The sequence below is a fragment of the Acartia tonsa genome, chromosome 5, assembly GCF_053477335.1.
Source record: "Acartia tonsa isolate MP-2025a chromosome 5, ASM5347733v1, whole genome shotgun sequence".
NCBI classification, from domain to species: domain Eukaryota; kingdom Metazoa; phylum Arthropoda; class Copepoda; order Calanoida; family Acartiidae; genus Acartia; species Acartia tonsa.
The window spans coordinates 3976347-3995242 of NC_137264.1; the positions used below are offsets into that span (position 1 = coordinate 3976347).

The 18896-nt window shown below is 30.0% G+C and overlaps 1 protein-coding gene across 6 annotated transcripts in view; it reads right to left on the reverse strand.

Moving 5' to 3' along the window:
• The window catches only part of LOC145318556 (uncharacterized), a 547717-nt gene that overhangs the window by 55177 nt on the left and 473644 nt on the right, over positions 1-18896 (reverse strand). For all 6 annotated transcript variants that reach the window (XM_080159918.1, XM_080159917.1, XM_080159916.1 and 3 more), the window contains 4 exons: positions 17577-17693; positions 16118-16183; positions 15588-15647; positions 4137-4268 (listed from right to left, as the gene is read on the reverse strand). In XM_080159918.1, the coding sequence (XP_080016044.1) occupies positions 4137-4268; positions 15588-15647; positions 16118-16183; positions 17577-17693 (375 nt within the window). The remainder of the gene's footprint in view (positions 1-4136; positions 4269-15587; positions 15648-16117; positions 16184-17576; positions 17694-18896) is intronic.

Genomic DNA, 18896 nt, shown 5'->3' on the forward strand with positions numbered 1-18896 from the left:
TATGTACACCAATTTGGCATTGTTTTCAGGCAATAGTTTTAGCAATAGGAAGATTATAGGATTGTAGGAAAAGTAAATAGTATATTATCTTCAAGGTTGTTAATATGCAATTTGATTTGATAAATGAGCTTCAGAAATGTTTTTCATATTTAATGTACCTTTATCTACTTCTATAAAGTTGTGTATAAATATTTTCATGTTAAAATTTCATGGTAAAAAATGCAGTTTTAAAATTAACTAATGAGGTGTCTAAAGAAACCCTTTCAACCATCAAGAAGTTATTCTAATAAATATATAAAAAATTATATTCTTATATACATTTATTCTTGGGAAGATGCAAAAATTTTCTTTTGATAATCTAGGCATTGATTTTGTAATTATCTCATTAAATCTCATCATTGATTTCCACAGTACAAATGGTTCAGAAAAGGTGCTTGATAATATATCACATAAATATCTAATATATCAAATTAAATAAATTGAATTTTGAATCACCTTTATTATGTTATATGATAGATAGAAGGCTTTTGACCTAGTTTCATATGTTTATCTAAAACTGTTTATAACAATTTTACATTATTGGGAGATCTGCAAACAATACCTGATGATTGTCTTATTGTGAGCACTAATCATTTTTCTTATACTATTGTCTGCAGCCCTAGCCTATTTGTTAAGATCTACTCTACATTTATTTTAGTTTTGTATAAAATGTATTCTTAAAGTATTGTTTGTTGAAATACCCTGACAAATAGCATTAATTTTAAAATTCAAAAGCTACTTTTTCAGTATTTGTTTTATTGTATGGACAATATTGAAGGTAAAATGATGACTGTAGGCTTACATACACATGACACAATATCCATCACTTGTAGAAAATAAAACTAGTCTACTATGGGAGCAAGGTTGATATTCAAATAACATGATATCAATCATAAGTTTTATGTATTACACCTTCTTAACATATAATAACAAAGGATTATATATGGAAAATGTTTATAGATAGATAAACAGACAGACAAATATCTTATCTTGCCAAGCAACTAACCAATTACATAATTGCATTTTATATTCACAAAAGTCTGCCCATGGAGGGAGAATAACTATTTCATAATGCCTCTCTTCAGTAACAACAAAAATAAATTATTCATTGTAAACATTAATTTTTACCAAATCTTCTACTGTTAGGGTATGTTTGTTTGTATGTATGACTGTAATAGATTTCTTTGATTGATTATTAAGAGTTGTTATAATTTGCACATCAATTTTAACCTTACATGAAGATGCCTGTAACAAGTATACATAATAATAGATTCAAATTTATTAGTATGTATATCCAAATTCAAACTTATTTGTTTCAACAATCTTTATGCCAAATTTCATGATAAACTATCCATTAAACTTGTTTTTGAAAAAGTGATTACCAATACAATTAGGCACATTATTGCCATCACTATAACTACATTATTCAATGTATGACTTTATAGATAACTAGTGACTACCCTTTCAGCCCCTATAGGCATAACCATTTCATATAATTACTTTATATTATAACTAGCGGCTACGCCCCTAGAGGCCTCTAGTGGCACTTTAAATGTTTTTGTTTGTTAAAGTCTCTACGATAATTCTTTATGTTACGGATACCTCTTTATGTTACGTTGTAGTCTCCCAGATATTTTAAAAAATTTCAATTTTTTGTCAGTTCTCTTGGGAGGGTGGTGGACCTATGAGAATCTACCCTGTTAAGGAGAACCCGATCGGTTTAGCGGTTAGGAAGATCCTTTGGTACAGACACACAGACAAACAAACATCCTGTTACTTTAGTATAAGGATTTATAATTTTGCTCATATTGATCAATTTGTGGTCCACTGTGCAATCAAGCAAATGATGGAAGTGCACACCAAACAAGATAGATAACACAGAACCTCCCAATATACTGATAGATGAATAGTGTTCAACATATCTCTTCCCTCCCATACCATATTTAGGTATGGATATAAAAAAGGTAAGTTATAATACTTTTTATCAATGATGGTATTTTAAATTATTATTATATCAAATAAAAAGCTGAAATTATTTTAAGCAAAATAATATTAATATTAATTTCAGAGCTGGATCTTTAAATCATTTCAATGGTGCGCCAAATCGGGGTGAGCCAACTTTCCACCAATGAGAGCACAGCATTTTACGAAATACCGCGCTGTGATTGGCTGAAATTCGGCGCACCCCGATTTGGCGCACCATTGAAATGATTTAAAGATCCAGCTCAGTATAAATTGATTTAATGAATTTCTTAGAAAAGTATATAACTCATCTTATATAAAAAAGTGATTTTTCTTCATACTATGATATCAGTAGAACTTCTTTATCTTTTCTTCCATCTTGAATGTGTGTAAACATCATTAACATGTAAGAAAATGTAGGCAAATGGGCAGAGAAAGGAAGATTAGAGTTAATTACAATTTACTTTGTGTTATTTTTATCCTGATCAACAAATGGTATAAATATTAATGAGTTGGATAAAATATTGTTATGCATTTATTTTGATTCGTATTTAACATATTTTTTAACACTTTTTAAAGTAAAATGAGATGTAAAAAAAAATATTTTGGAAAATTTTCTTTCCATCATTCAAGTCTTGTTTTGAAAAAAATATATAAATAATGAATTCAATATTCGAGTTTTATTTAAACTTTTATATTTTTTGAAAACAAGACATGAATGATGGAAATTTTTTTTTCAAAAATATTCTCATTTTACATCTCCTTGCACTCATGGTGAATAATAGAACAAAAAATCTTTAAAGCATGTTTATCAAGTTCAACCACCCTCTTGGGTATCAAATAAAAAACCATTGGCATTAAAATCATTTACTTTTTTGATCATTATTTTTATTTCAAAATTCTAATTTCAAACTATATATTGTCTGTAAATTTTTTTTCTCTTGTGTTAAGTTGTCTTAAATTTTTTTTTTCCCATAGAGCTCACTTAACTTTTATCCCTAGCTCAAATCAACTATGAGAGTTGAGGAACCTTCTAACCAAAATTGAACAGTGTGTTTACAATATTTTTAAGGTATATCAAATATTTTTTTTTATTATACTCATTTTATAGAATTATAGAATATACAAACTTTAGCCTTAAGATTTTAAAGATTAACTTAGGAGGAATTTTACTCCTTTGAGTGATTAAAGGATTTGTTGTAATTAAATTTTTAAAATTTTGTTGCAATTTTAGAAGAACATAAACATTGAACAAATACCAGTATCAGATATTTGAAACCAAAATTGGCTGAGAGTAGAGATGGAAAAGTGTCATCAATAAAAGAGTTGATAATATGTTTAAATATTATTTATTATTTTTATTTAAATTGTAATACCTATTTTGGATGACAATAGATTAAAAATGTACTCGACCAAAATAATTTCAAAACCTATTTACAAATTCCCTTTTCTATTCAGATAGTGATTTCATCCGACAAATTGTTAGGTGCATTGATCTTATTTCTTTTCTTTATTGCATAATCTTTTACTTTATAATTCTAGAAATGGTTTGTACTTGAGCTTTGTAGATGTGTAATTAAAAATATAATAAATAGTTACTATCTTTTTAGTATTGTAAAATTTTTAATATAATATATTAATAGAATTTCCACGTCATATGTCTTATCTTTTCATTAGTTTTTATTGTTTCTAACACAATTACAGAACAAAAACTAATAAAATATAATATTAATACCTTTGTTGATCTTATATTTGAAACAATTAATATATGGTTTTTAGGCATTAATAATAAGTAGTTTTGAGTAATTTATGTCACAGATGATCTTTATGTAGTCTTACATAGGTACTAATTTAATTTTATTTAATTGTTATGATTATCCTTAATAGTTATTTCTTTCATCGTATTATAAACCGCTTTCCGCGGATATAGAAATGTACAATTATTAGATTAAAATTAGTTTTTTTAGCCCCGAGGTGCCGAAGGCATGGGCCAAAAAAATGTTTTAATCTTATGATTGTACATTTCTATGTTCGTAGAAAGCTTGATAAAATACGATGCTAGACATAGTTTTTTCGTATGGATGAGAACCGGTTCCTATCCACCGGATTCGAATGAATACGAGAAAATAACTTACTTTTGCTAGTGTATCACTGGGATTTAGTAGGGTGAGCTTGTTTCTTTTCAATGACTTGACATGCTCAACTACCAGGGAGAAGTGGGTCATTGCTGTGAGCCCAAGCTTGGCCTGCAAGCTATCCAACACATCCTGAAAAGTTATAAGTTATCAATAAGGTTTATTACGAAATATAAAAATTAGTCATATTTAGCTTGGTAAGTCACTATAAATCAATGAAAAATTAGTGTATACCTTTAAAGTATTATTTAAAGAGAAATAAAATTAGGTTAGAGAAAGACCATCTATTTATATGAATTTAACAGGTATGCAACTGTGAATTGTTACCTCTTTAGCTAATTGTTTCATTTTCATTAGAACAATACATTCATTGCATTTAATGTTCAACTAACTTATTAACTTTCATTTAATTTAGAGGAAAGTTAATTCCAACAGTTTTGAATGTGGCTATTTACTACCTATTAGGAAGTTAAGCATTACCAATTCAAATTGAAAGACTCAATTAAATAAATTATCCTTTATTAAGGGGTTATTTTTGTCTAGAAATAGTTTTTTTGAAAATGGATAGTCTAAATTTGTGTTCTTCTTATAATTTTTTTAAAAATGAATCCCTAGATAGTTTTAGGCTATCTTTTACCTATCCACCTTTATAACCAAAGCTTTACATGCTAGGGATGAAGCCACTAGTATCAGTAAAAAGAGAAAGTCTCTTAGGTTGAAAAGTGTTGAAGGGTAAGAAAAGTTTGAAAATGTATGACTTGGTAAATGCACTGTTATTCAGGCACTTGGTCACAAGTAAACTATAAGTTAAATTTTAAAAAAAATTATTAGACTGAAATAAATTTTGCTATCAGCATGTAATACAATATTTTGATAACATTCTTAAATCTTATTTTGAAAATTAAATTTCATGTTGTAATTTCTTTGTTTATTGATTGATTTTAACATTTAAAAGAGATGTAGTTTGGAAATAAAGTTTCTATCTATTTTTAAATATGCAATACTTTTGATCAAAATTCCCATTGTTTACACCTTACCAATGAATAAAATAATAGAAGGATCATTTTAGAATACAGATCAACAACTATTACTTACTATTTAAAACAATTTACGGTGAATCCTAAAATGGTGGGTCCGGCTCTCTGGCATATCTCAATTTTGGCGAACTTAAAATTTTGCAACGCCTTAGTAGAAACAAAATTAATTTATATTTAGAATATATACATTCTGTATTAAAAAGCAATTAAAATTATCAAGAAATTTAATTTTGTATAACAAAAATATCAATTTGATTTTAAAAATTAGCGATGACATCGCAGACAACTTCGTATGAAACTAATGTAAAAATTTGAGTTACTTCTAGGATGTCATGACACTTTTTTTTAGTAGCGAAGCTACTCTATTTCCAAAATGTCCATCTATACTTAACTTTGTCATAAATGGAGTAGGGGAAAGGTGATTTTCTCAGCTACTATTCAAGATAGACACCTGAAACTTCTTGACACCATTCATATAATCATTTTTGAAAACAATGGCAGTTGTAGGTAGCTTTACCCCTTCCTTTTTTGAGTGGGGAGGAGGGGTACGGGCATTGAACGCTTCCTTAAACCTTTTATATCATCCTCTATTACAGCAAGAAGGTTGTGTGCATATTCCCTGGTTGTTAAAAAATTTCCGACCGTAAGTCGTTACCTTGATAAAACAAACAAATAAACTATTAGGAAACCATTGTTTTAGAGTTCCTCAGGTGTTTTCTATCTAATTTTATGTGTGAGAGTCCACATCTCCATCCTTGGGGTTACAGGATGCGAACAAACAAGGCAGGATCATGCAGGTGAAGAACAAAAATATTTTTTTTTTACTTAAACAAAGCTTTTTACATTACCAATATATTAAAAGATCCTATAGTAGTCCATATCAATTTAAAATATAGGGTTTAAAGTCATTTTCAGGTTTTGGGTATGACCTGCATAAAACTTTAAATGGCTCCTATGAAAGCACTTTTAGACTAAGATAATTTTATTTTTAAACTCCAAGCTTAAACTAACATGTTAACATGACATATTAAAATGTCATAAGAATCTGCCGCTATTTTCCCACCAACCGCTAACTGCAGTGGCAGACAGCTTCCAAGTACAACACTGAAGTTTATATTTTGAGAATTCTAATACAAAATAAACTTTTTTTTTGGAAAAATTGCTCTTCTACCCTCAAAAATAAAGAAAACTACAGCAGCTTAAAATCTTTAAAAAGGGCCTAACAAGGATGACAACATCCATAAGTAGCGTGGCACAAAAATCGTGGATGGGAATACATACAAATAGAATGAAAGAGTAATCTTTAAAATCAAGAAAAGATTCACTGGAAAAAAATAAACACAAAACCTTATTTTATTTTCTATAATGATTGACATACCAACGGCCAAAGTAAATTATATGCTGGATTTAATTTAGATATCAATAACTAAAAAAGATTTGAAAATCGGACCATAAACACCAAAGTTATGGTGAAAAATTTGAAAAATACAAATATAGCCTAAAACCTGCTAAAAAGCAGTCCGACCGCTATGAATGTGTTAAAGCTAATTATGCTCGTTAGTGTTGGGAATGTTGACAAAAAGTTTCAGCCTTCTATCTGTCATAGGAGCCGAGAAAATCACGTTCCCCCCACTTTGTCTCCAACCGAAATACGGACATTTTGAATTATAGAGTAGCTTCGATACTAAAGTAAAAGGGTAGGAAATACAGAAATTCTTTATAAAACAAACACTCTTTTAGACGGACTAAAAGACATTTTAAATTATAGAGTAAATTGCAAACAAATAAAAGATTCATTTTTCAGCTCAATTTGTTCCTGCAAACATTTTAAAAAAAGCCTTTCTATAATTTTGATCGGTCCCCCCGCCCGTACGTCCGTCCATACGAATTAGAAAGTGTAGCAACTCTACCAAGAAAGTCTGTACGTTCATTTAACCCTTAACGGTCGGAAGGGGGAGGGGGGGGCGTTGAACGCCCCCCCATCCGGTTTTTTCTATCTCATTTTCTGTGTGTGAAAGATAAAGAGCCCATACTGCTTGACTTTTTAAGTGTGGGTATGACACATAACTGAGAGTTGGAATTTTTTGAATATCTCCATCCTGGCGGGCACAGGATGCCAGCAAACCTGGCAGAGTCATCCAGGTAAAGAACAAAAATATTTTTTTAATTAAACAAAGCATTTTATCTTACCAAAATACTAAACTATCCTTTAGTAGTACATCCTCATATTAAATACAGGTGTTCAAGTCAATTTCAGGTTCCAGGTATGATCCTGCAGGTCCTGATCCTCCAGGTCTCCAGAAATCTTTAAAAGGCTCCTGTGGCCGCAATTTTTGACTTAGAGACTTCAAACTTCAAACTTAAGCTTTTCTTACATGTCTACATAATGTATTAAAATTTCATAAAGATCCGCCGCCGTTTTCCCGCCGACCGCCGACTGCGGCGGCTGGCAGCTGCCAAATATAGCTGCTGCCGCTGAAATTTATGTTTTGATATTTCAAATATAAAATTTACATAAGAATAAACATTTTCTGCAAAAAAATTTTCTTCTAGCTTCAAAAATAAAAAAATTACAGCCGTTTAAAATTTTTAAGTAAAAAAGGACCTAAAAACAAAGGTTGTTAAATAAAAGGGTGAAGGAAGCAAAAATTGACTTTGACTTACTTAAGGTCGGAAATTCATCATAACACAGGGGACTTGCACAAAAAAATTTAGCCCTCTAGCTCTAATAGGAACTGAGATAATAAGGGGGGGGGGGCGTTGAACGCCCCCCCCCCCCCCGACTGATTAAGGTGCGGCAAGGGGCCCGACTGTTAAGGGTTAAAACATGCTGATTTGTAACTTTTTTGACAACATTTTTTGTATGAAATAATAATTAAAATCGACATTTTAGAATTGTCATATCAATTTCGAATTTTTCATAATGATTCCTATGACAGTTAGGCACAATTTAGAACAGTTTTGTACGAATAAGAAAGCGTAGCAACTCTATATTATCTATCAGAAAGTCAGTAACTCCATTAAAAGATGCTGTTTATCCTTTTTATCTGGTTTTTGGAATAATGATTCCTAGGAAAATAAGTTAAAGTATTATAAGCAAGGCATCTCTATAATCAAATCCTAAATATGAAAGTATGTCCTTTTACTGATTCCTATATTTATGCAATTTTACAAAAAATGTATGTACACACAGTTATGGAATCTCAACGACAAAGATTTTTTTATCCAATCTTGACAAGTGAGGTATTTTTGGAAAGAGGAATATATATAGAAAACGCCTATGAAAATTAGAAAATCCGCAGAAATCATATTTGCAAGTTATTTGCAAAAATCTGCAATGCTAATTTGCAAAATTAATTTCATGCCTTAAATGACTTATTTAGAAAAAATCTTTGCATGAAATGTGTTTATTTATAAGTTTAGAACATACTTAGGGCAAAAAAAATTTCTTTAGTGTTACTTTTTTCACCTTATATATGAAAAAAGCAGTTTCTCACATTTTATGATAAAAAAAGGTATAGGAACAAAAAATATGATTTTTCTTGATGTAAACACAATAATTGGCATAAAATCTATCATCCTAAATGTAAAAATCAGATATAGAATCCTTTTTAGAGCTAATATAGTGCAAAAAGTAACCAAGACATTTTTGCAAAGTATGAAAATCTGAAGAAAATAGTTCTTTTTGCTTTTGATATACATATCAGATAAATGTATATAAAATTAGTGATTAAAAACTATAAAACATGTTATAAGTTTTTTCAACACTGTCATTGATTAAATTGCACTTTTAGGTTTAAGAATTACCGAAGTAGTGCATAAAAACTCTTTTTATGATGTAATTAAACAAAATAAATGCCAAAAAACCAACTACAAAATGGTCTACTGCATTATAAAAAACGCCTAATTGTTGATTTGAATTTATTTTGTTTAATAACTTAATAAAAAAAGTTTTTATGTGCTACTTTGGTAATAAGTAAACCTAAAAGTGCATTTTAATCAATGATAGGATTGAAAAAGTTATAACTTGTTTTATAGTTTTTGATCACTAATTTTATATACATTTATCTGATATGTATATCAAAATCAAAAAAGAACTGTTTTCTTCAGATTTTCATACTTTGCAAAAATGTCTTGGTTACTTTTTGCACTATTTTTGCTCTAAAAAGGATTCTATATCTGATTTTTACATTTAGGATGATAGATTTTATGCTAATTATTGTGTTTACATCAAGAAAAAACATATTTTTTGTTTCTATACCTTTTTTTATCATAATATGTGAGAAACTGCATTTTTCATATATAAGGTGAAAAAAGTAACACTAAAGAAATTTTTTTTGCCATAATTATGTTCTAAACTTATAAATAAACACATTTTACAAAAAGATTTCTTTCTAAATAAGTCATTTAAAGCATGAAATTAATTTTGCAAATTAACATTGCAGATTTTTGCAAATAACTTGCAAATATGATTTCTGCGGATTTTCTAATTTTCATAGGCGTTTTCTATATATATTCCTCTTTCCAAAAATACCTCACTTGTCAAGATTGGATAAAAAAATCTTTGTCGTCGAGATTCCATAACTGTGTACAATTTTGTTTAGACTTGGAAATTAATGTTCGTAATTTATTGTTTGACTGTCCTTCCTTCTGATTTTAGAGCTTTGATTTTATGGATGTTGTCATCCTCGTTTTACTTTAAAGTGAACACATTTTATATTCTGCGAATAAATTGACGCCTAAGCTAAAGTCACCCGTTACTGTTGAAATGAAAGATAATCAGAAATAAAATATGATACATGTATAAAAAATCAATATTTTTTATATTTTTATTCTCAAAACTGTTTAATTAATGGTGGTGAATTAACCACTTTTTGGTACGCCCCCCTTGAAACGCCTCTATTATTCTACATTCAAATTGATAATAGTACACAAGGTTATTAGGTACATTGTTGTATTGATTTTTTAAAGGAAAAAAGAAATTTAATTTTAAAAGATAATTAAATAACAACCGTTCGAGATTATATTAATCAATAATAATTTTTAGATTTTTTCGTTTAATTAAATTCTTTGAAATTTTGGCGATAGTTCTCAGTGAGTAAACATACAAAATAAATGTTGTTATATATTTTTGACTTTAAACAAATGCTTTAGTTAAGACAAATTAGTTGTACCAAATAATTTTTTTAGTAGAAGAACTACTCTATAACTCAAAATTTTAATGTGTTCGTCTGTAAGAATTGGTATTTGAAAAAGCTAAAGATTTTAACTGCTATATAATAAAGATGGCTAAATTTTTATGGAAAAATTATGGTTTCCTCAAAGGGACTAGTTGAGCAAAGAACACCGCAAACACTCTAAATTACAAATAAATTGAAAATAATGAATTCGGAAATTTTTAAAGTGAAGCTTCTCTATAATTATGGTCGATCGGTCAGTCTGTCTGTCCGGCCGTGACGGTTAGCTCTTTTTGTTAATTTAGACATTTTTTCTTATCAATTAAATAATTTTGTATGTTGATTCCTATATAAGTCAAATACGATTTAGGAAGCATAGCATCTGTTAAGTAAATGTTACTAGAATTTCTGTATGTCCATTTCAAACATGTTGATTTTAAATTTTTTTTTGCGATAGTTGGCGATAATTGAAATAATGATTCCTAAGACAACATTGTACAGTGTTTTAGCCGAAGCTTCTCTATAATTAAGTCCTAAAAATGTAAGTATGTCCTTAAACAGTATCCTATATTTAAACTGTTTTTAACCTATTTTTTTATCATATATCAAAAATATACTATGACACCAGTAGAATCAGACTGCAGAGCCCAAATTTGAATTAAGTCCCCAATAAACTTTTTTTGGGGGATTTAAAAATCAATTTTATATGTTGCTGTGATCATTTTGATGGAAGCAAAAGCATTTTTTAGTTTGGGGTTAAATTGTTTCTTACAGAACAATTTGATGTGATTCAGATTATATCAATACAATAATAAAAACTCTACTCTGTTCGATGCAAATAATTTTTTTCTAAAACAATAATTTATATAGAAGAAATTTAACATTAAAATAAAACGTATTATTCTGAAGTCTGAACCAATTACAAGTCTTGTTTCATTTCTGTTTTTTACAATTCAAAAAAGAGTGTTTTCACAAAGTGACTTATTTACAATGTAGTTAAATAATTTTTATTTAATTAAAATGAAAAGAATGAAAACTATACACGTAAAAGATACATAATTTTTAAAAATATTTAAAAAAAATAAGTTTGAATAATCTTATTTTATATCATATTTGTATATGTGTCAAAAATAATTTTGTTGTATTGCATAAACATTTGTTGACATCTTGTCATGTTGACATCAAATTTAACCCTTTACAGCCAATTTTTATGTGTTTAAAATAGGTGAACGAACACAAACATGTTAATGTTAATTCATTGGTATATTGTAAAGATTTAACTTTTTAGTGAATTTTTATAGTAAAATCATAAGGCCTAATTTTACTCTATACCAGAATACAATATTTATGAAGCAAAACACTCTAAAAGCTACGAATTTTACCCAAATAAAAAAAAGACCTTTTGCTTTGATCAAAATGACTACGGCAACAGTAAAAATTAATATTTAAATCCCCCCAAAAAAGTTTATTGGGGACTTAATTCAAATTTAGGCTCTGCAGTCTGATTTTACTGGTGTCATAGTATATTTTTTATATACGTTTTAAAAATAGGTTAAAAACAGTTTAAGCAGTTTTACACTCTACAAATGTTGATGTGCGTTTGACCTACCACTTCAGATCTTTGCATTTATAGATGTTGTTTATGAATGTTTTCATAAAATCATAATGTTATTATAATTTACTGTATATGCACAAATTTATATCCAATAATATTAACCGTTCCTAACCTCTCTGGAGGGCCTTAACCCTGTCAGGATTATTTAATATTTCCTAAACTAATCTAACTCAACCTAACCTAACCTAACCCCTGGGAAGGGGGGTAAATCCTGGAGGGTTTCTGTTATAACTAACATAACTAAACCTAACCTAACCTAATTTTACTGAGCCAAAGTGAATCTAACCCCTGCGGAGGTTTCAAACCCATTAGGCTACTCAATATTATCTGACCTTACCTAACCTTACCTAAACCCTGCAGGGAGCCCTAATCCTGCGAAGCTACTCTATATTATCTATTCCTATCTAAATAAACCTAACTTAACCTAAACTAACCAATGCAGGGGACCCTAACCCTTTTGGGATACTCAATATTAATTAAACTATAGCCTAACCTTACCTAATTGAATCTAAAATAGCCTGACTCCTGGAGGCAGCTCTAACCCTGCAGGGTTACCCAAGATTATCTTACTAAACCTACCCTACCTAACTCTATCCTAACCCCTAACATAACGGGTCTACTCAATATTACCTAACATAACCTAGCCTAGCTTAGCCTAACCTAATCTGACTTAATCTATCATAACCTAACCCCTATGGATGTGCTAACCCTTCAAGGGTACTTAACATTACCTAAACTAACTTAACATAGCCTAACCTAACCCAACCCATGTGGAGGGCCCTATTTCAGCGGGACAACTCAATATAACCTAACCTAATTTAATTTAACCTTGTTTAACCTAATCTAAACCCTGTGGGAGGCCCTGACCCTATGGGGCTACTCAATTTCATCTAAACTAACCTAACTAAACGTAACTCAATCTCTGGAGGAGGCCCTAACCCTGTGGAGCTACTTAATTTTACCTAAACTAATCCCTGTGGAGGAGAGCCCTTAGCTTGTTTAACCTGACCTTACCCGTGCAGGGGGCCCTAACTCAGCGGGGCTACTAAACTTTACCTCACCACTGCACTGTGGAGGGCCTCCAGGGCTTTAATCTGATAATTTTTCATTTTTAATATCCGAGGAAAGCTGTCTATAATACGATGCGTTAAATAATTATTACTCAGCTTTAAAAGAAATCAGATTTCAAGTCTTTAACTTCCCTCATGTCCAATTGTTGAAATTTTGAAAGTTTTTTAAATCTGCCGTTTGAATCATATTGTTTGTTACATCTATATTTAAACCTTTAAAGATTTTATATTTCTATAAACCATTTCAAAATTAATTTATGATATACATTATTTAATATACAACATTCAAATATAATTTTTTTATTTCATAAATAACATTTTCTACTTTTCATCCCTATTGTTCTTAAAGTGTTAACTCAGTATAAACTTTGTACTTTCCCCCCAACTAATTTGTCTAACTACGCCTCCCACAATACAAAACTGTATAAAAGTCGTAAGAAATTAAGACGGAAAAAACTCGAGATATTTGTCATGCACGTAATACGTGGACCCACCATTTTAGGGGTCACCCAATTTACCATTTCCTACATTTATACAGTATATATAACTTAAACTTGAAGGTTATTTTAATCCTTAAAAACTTTTTAACACATATATTTTTAAAATGATTTAATGCTTATAACTAATATCGTTGTCTGTTTGTGTAAATTCATTCATATTATGGGGCCTTTACATACATAACATGTATTTTGAGTAAATTGGCGCGATTTTCAATCATTAGCATATTTGGCGGGCTTCTTTACTGACGTAGGCATGGTATTGCTAACGGTTAATTACAACAATGCACATGTTGGATGGCAATGGATATTTTTTTAAATTAATATAAAAAAATGAGTTTATTATCTTATATATTTGTTGCAATAAATGTCATAAAACTGCAACTTATTTTTTTTCTTTGCAAAAATGAACTCCATTTTTTAAGTAATGTACCTTTTCACTTACAACTTTTAAGCTTAAAGCAGATTATTCTATAATGAAGTGATAAATTTTAAACCAGTTTGAAGAAAAGCATAAAAATATGCATCTAAAATGCCTGAAAAATATAAACATTCTTACACAAGTATTTTCTGGTTGTAAAAATAAACTAACATAAACAAAACATATTGATTTTCTAGATATAATATATATAGATACAGCATACACATACATATGGGTAAGTTGCAGTCATATATGAGAAAAAAATAACTTTCTCCTAAGGTAGAAAACATATAAAGAGCAAAAGCTTTTAGGATAAAATTCCATTTCAGCATAAAAAACTTATTTAAAAATAAGTAATTTGCATAATTCTTTGTCTGTCCTGTTCTACTACATGTGCCTTTTTAATAAAAAAAACGCCATTTTTTAGTTTTGCGCGCTTTTTGCAACATGATCAGAATGGGAACATTGAACCAAATATCAGATTTGATCCCTACAGAATTCCATAAAACGATTTGTAGGTACATTGTACAAAGTGCATTCAATAGGTTGTTATGCATATACAGGGTCATTTAGAAAAATGCAATTTCTGGTTTTCAAAAGAAGAAACAGGTAAGAAAAAAAATGAATCATTTAGAAACTGATAATTAAAAATCATGTTGTTCTAATAGTTTTAGGAAAAAACCTTGCTGGTACAGAGAAAAACATTGATATAGTTAAACAAAGCAATTTAAGTATTTAAATCACCCTGTATGTACAGTACACATGTAAAACTACTCCAGAAGACTTTAGGTAATTAAGGTATCACATAAAGAGCTTAAAATTTACTTCTTGCCAATCATATATATGTAGTATAAATATTTTTATCTTGATTTATTGTTTTTTTTTAGTCTTAACTTATTGAATTATTAATAAATAAAGTAAAAAACCTAAGATAATGACAGTGACTTATAATTGTAAAGCTTTAAATGTCTATAGGCATTCCTGTAATCTATTATCTGTTAGTAATCTAATCCTTTGATCGTGTAGCTGTATCATGTTCCATCCCTCTGATCTTATACCTGTATTATAAAGGATGCCTAAGGCCGTAGTAGGGATTGACCCAAGGGAGAAATAGGGATAGAAATTCAATTTCAACTTGAATTTTATGTATCTTCTCAATACCAAAGATTTTCTATAAAGTTGTCTGTCTGTCAGTCTGTATTTCCTGTACATGATACAAGTTTTTTTTTGTATGTAACATTTTTCATTCATGGGCGTGCGGTAACTGGTAACAATTGAGTTGAGAAATTGGGAAAGATTTACTTTTTCTTTTATTGACCTATCAATATTTTCATCCCATATTGGCAAATCTGAGTAAACGCTTATGCTTTGTCTTATATCACTTTTTTTTACCTTTTTTATTTTTATATGTAAACTTTTGTCAGAAATATTTTTGAACGTTAATGGATGTGTTCGTACTTGTTTTTTTGTACTTATATCCAGAGCTACATTACATTTTATGGAATAAACAAAAACGGGCCTGTATTTTATATGTATGCATTTTTTGCTATTGAAATAAAAATGAAATATAGATTGAATTTTCTTAAAAACAAGAACAAAAAGTGTCCGCAAAAAGAGCAGCCATACTTGCATACCTGTACTGTGGTGGAACTATCATACTTGAAAGATTTGGTCTGACCGTTCTCCAGGAAAACCTAAAAATAAAACGTCTTCATTGTGATTTATTTGTAAATAATTAGCGGAAAATATTCTTATTATGCAATCCTATATTTTTATAAACTAGAGGCAATTCCTTGAAAGAACGGGGTAGGGTATGAGTTCAACTAACATTATAAATGGCCCTTTTCTCAAAGGGACAACGAAATTCAGTCAAAAAAGTCATTTAATAGTTTTTTTCTCGCATCGTATTATAAACAGCTTTCCGCGGATATAGAATGTACAATTATAAAATTAAAACCATTTTTTTTTAGCCCCGTGGGGCCGAAGGCACGGGCTAAAAAAACTGGCTTTAATCTTATGATTGTACATTTTTATATTCGTAGAAAGCTGGATATAATACGATGCTAGATATAGTTTATTTTTTCGTTTGGATGAGAACCGGTTCTTATTCACCGGATTCGAATGAAAACGAGAAAAAGCTTTATCACTCCAATTGTAAACTTACCTTCAAAACATTGGGCATCAAAGGAACAACACTGTCTGTTGATGTCAATCCATTGGGCCCGGACGGCTGAAAATAGATAGATAATTAGATGGACATCTAAATTGTTCGATAGACACATTGATACATATCAATAGACATAAACACATATAGATAATAATATGAATTAACTGGATGTAATAAGGGTTTTTAAAATTGGATACATCATACGTGGAACTTTTGTCATCAATTTAGATTGCTACTATGATTCTCATTTATTGATCAGTTCGTTCCTCAGCTAGGATGGAATAAAGGTGGCAGATGGGGGGGGGGGGTATCGTTATATTAGCCGGCTTGAAATAGCATATTATCAGTGTATGCTAGAATCTCTCATACTATCCGAGAATTATATATCCATTGTTATACTAAATTAGATAAATAGATAATTAGATAAACACAAAGATTTCTAGACAGAAAAACATAAAGAGATATAAAAGTATTAATTAAGACAAATCCCTTTACATAAAGTCTTTCTCTATTTTGGGATTAAAAAGGATATAAAAGAAATTTTGCTCAGTCACTTTATTGTGTTAAATTTTGTGATGGAAAAATGGTTACTTTTTTTGTACCAAAACTTTTTTTATTGACTCAAATATAGTTTGTATAGCATTGTATCATCATGAGCAATCTAATTTATTTTACTTTTTGGAACCACTTGAAGAATTTTTTAATCTGATATTTGTACACTATTACCCATTACCATTGTATTAAGTAAAATTCTAGACCAAAAATTATTGAGTAGAAATATTTTACATAATCTTGGTGACATTTTGATTAGTGGGTTGGAAATTAAATGGATAGTAAAATAGATACATAGATAGATAGAAAAAAAAGAAGGATAGAAATAGAAAAAGGTATATCCTTATACTAAAGTAACAGGATGTTTGTTTGTGTGTCTGTGTGTACCGAATGATCTCGCTAACTGCTGAACCGATCGGGTTCTCCTTAACAGGGTAGCTTCGCATTGGTCCCGGGAAGGTTTATAACTATTTTGGGGTAGGGTACCACCACCCTCCCAAGAGAAATAATAATAAATCGAAATTTTTATTTTAAGTATATAGACTCCTACGTAACATTGCGAGGTATCGTATAAAGAGACTCTTACGCAACATATCGTAGAAACTTGAACGCAACAAGAAACTAAACATTTAAAGTGCCACTAGAGGCCTCTAGGGGGCGTAGACACTAGTAGTAGATAAATTAATAAGCTTTTAGACATATTGCTAGAAAGTGGATAAAATATTAAATATAAACAGATATAAAAGTAAAGTAAAAGGTTGAAAACAAATACACATAAATAGATAGATAAATAGAGAGAGATAGATAAATAAGTGGATAGATTTACAGGATTGGTAGATATAGTAATAACAAATAAATAGATGATTAAATAGAGATTTCAAATTTCAAAAACAAAAAGCCTTACATTAAAAAGTGGGGAGCCATTAATATCCACGCTCTCTGCAAACCTAACCCTGCTGGGGTTGTTCTTTAACTTCGCCTTCTTGGCAGCAGAAAGTAGGGCTGACTTCCGACTTGAACTCTGAAATAAAAATATTTGTAGGGTTAGGTAGCTAATATGCCATTGCCTACTTTGTCTGCCATTTTTTGAAGCTCATTATAGTCTCTACAAGAAAATGATGCCATACAATACAAATTATCAATGATAGGCCAATACACAGACTAAATTACCAATGGCAGGCCAGTAGACATTTCAATTGACCAATACTATGGCCAGTATGAGGTCATTTTTATAGGCACTATTAAACTTCAATATTTTACTCTTTCTAAAAATTAATTTTGTGTTTTCCCCACTCTAAATTTGATTAAATTAACTTGAAATGTTTGTTTTCATTTCTCCAAAACTTAAAAACATGGCTCGACAGCCGCGCGTTAGCCTTAAATATAAACCTGTTGGGACTCTTTGAAAAAACGTTTGTAAAGAGGGATTTCAAAATTTGGGTCAGTTTCATGCTTCTAGCTGATTTTTAAATTGTAAAAGATTAATTTCTCTGAGGCTAACAGGCGACTGTTGAACCCTACTTAAAACAGTTTACACTAGTTTGTTTCTGAGTCTTATTGCTTTCAGATGCAGTCATTATTAGAATAGCATTAGGTTGTTCATATAAGTCAATTCAACACATTTTAATCTACATTGTTCTGTTTTACTGTTGTTATTTACTGTTTAAGATATTTGTCACTTTTCATATTTAGTAATGTAGAATTAGCATATTAATCTCTGCGTCTCTAGTTGGCATACACACATAAAACTTTCACACATTTATAGAAACTTTTATAAAGAAAACAAGCACGAAATTGGTCACAGAAGTTAGATCAAATTTCATATAAAATTGGGTGGGGGGAGGGGGGGTCTTAGGGTTGGGCCGGATATTGAAACTATCCGGCCGGATATCCGGCCACATCGGATATCCGGCCACATCGGATATCCGGATACCGGATATTGAAACTATCCGGCCGGATATCCGGCCACAAGGATATCCGGCCCAACCCTAGTGTAAACAAAAGATAAGAAGTAGTAGACTCTTTACTGAATAACAACCAATTAAGATGTTAGCACTTTCAAATCTATTATTTCTTTGCTTATAAAGCCGCTGTTATTAGGGATAAGACAATGGCCGATAAATTAATGTACATCTCCAATGATGATACAAAAAAACCTTCTGTTGATTACGATTAGTGGTTGAAACATTTGGACACTCAACTTAATTTACCAACCAATAAAAAT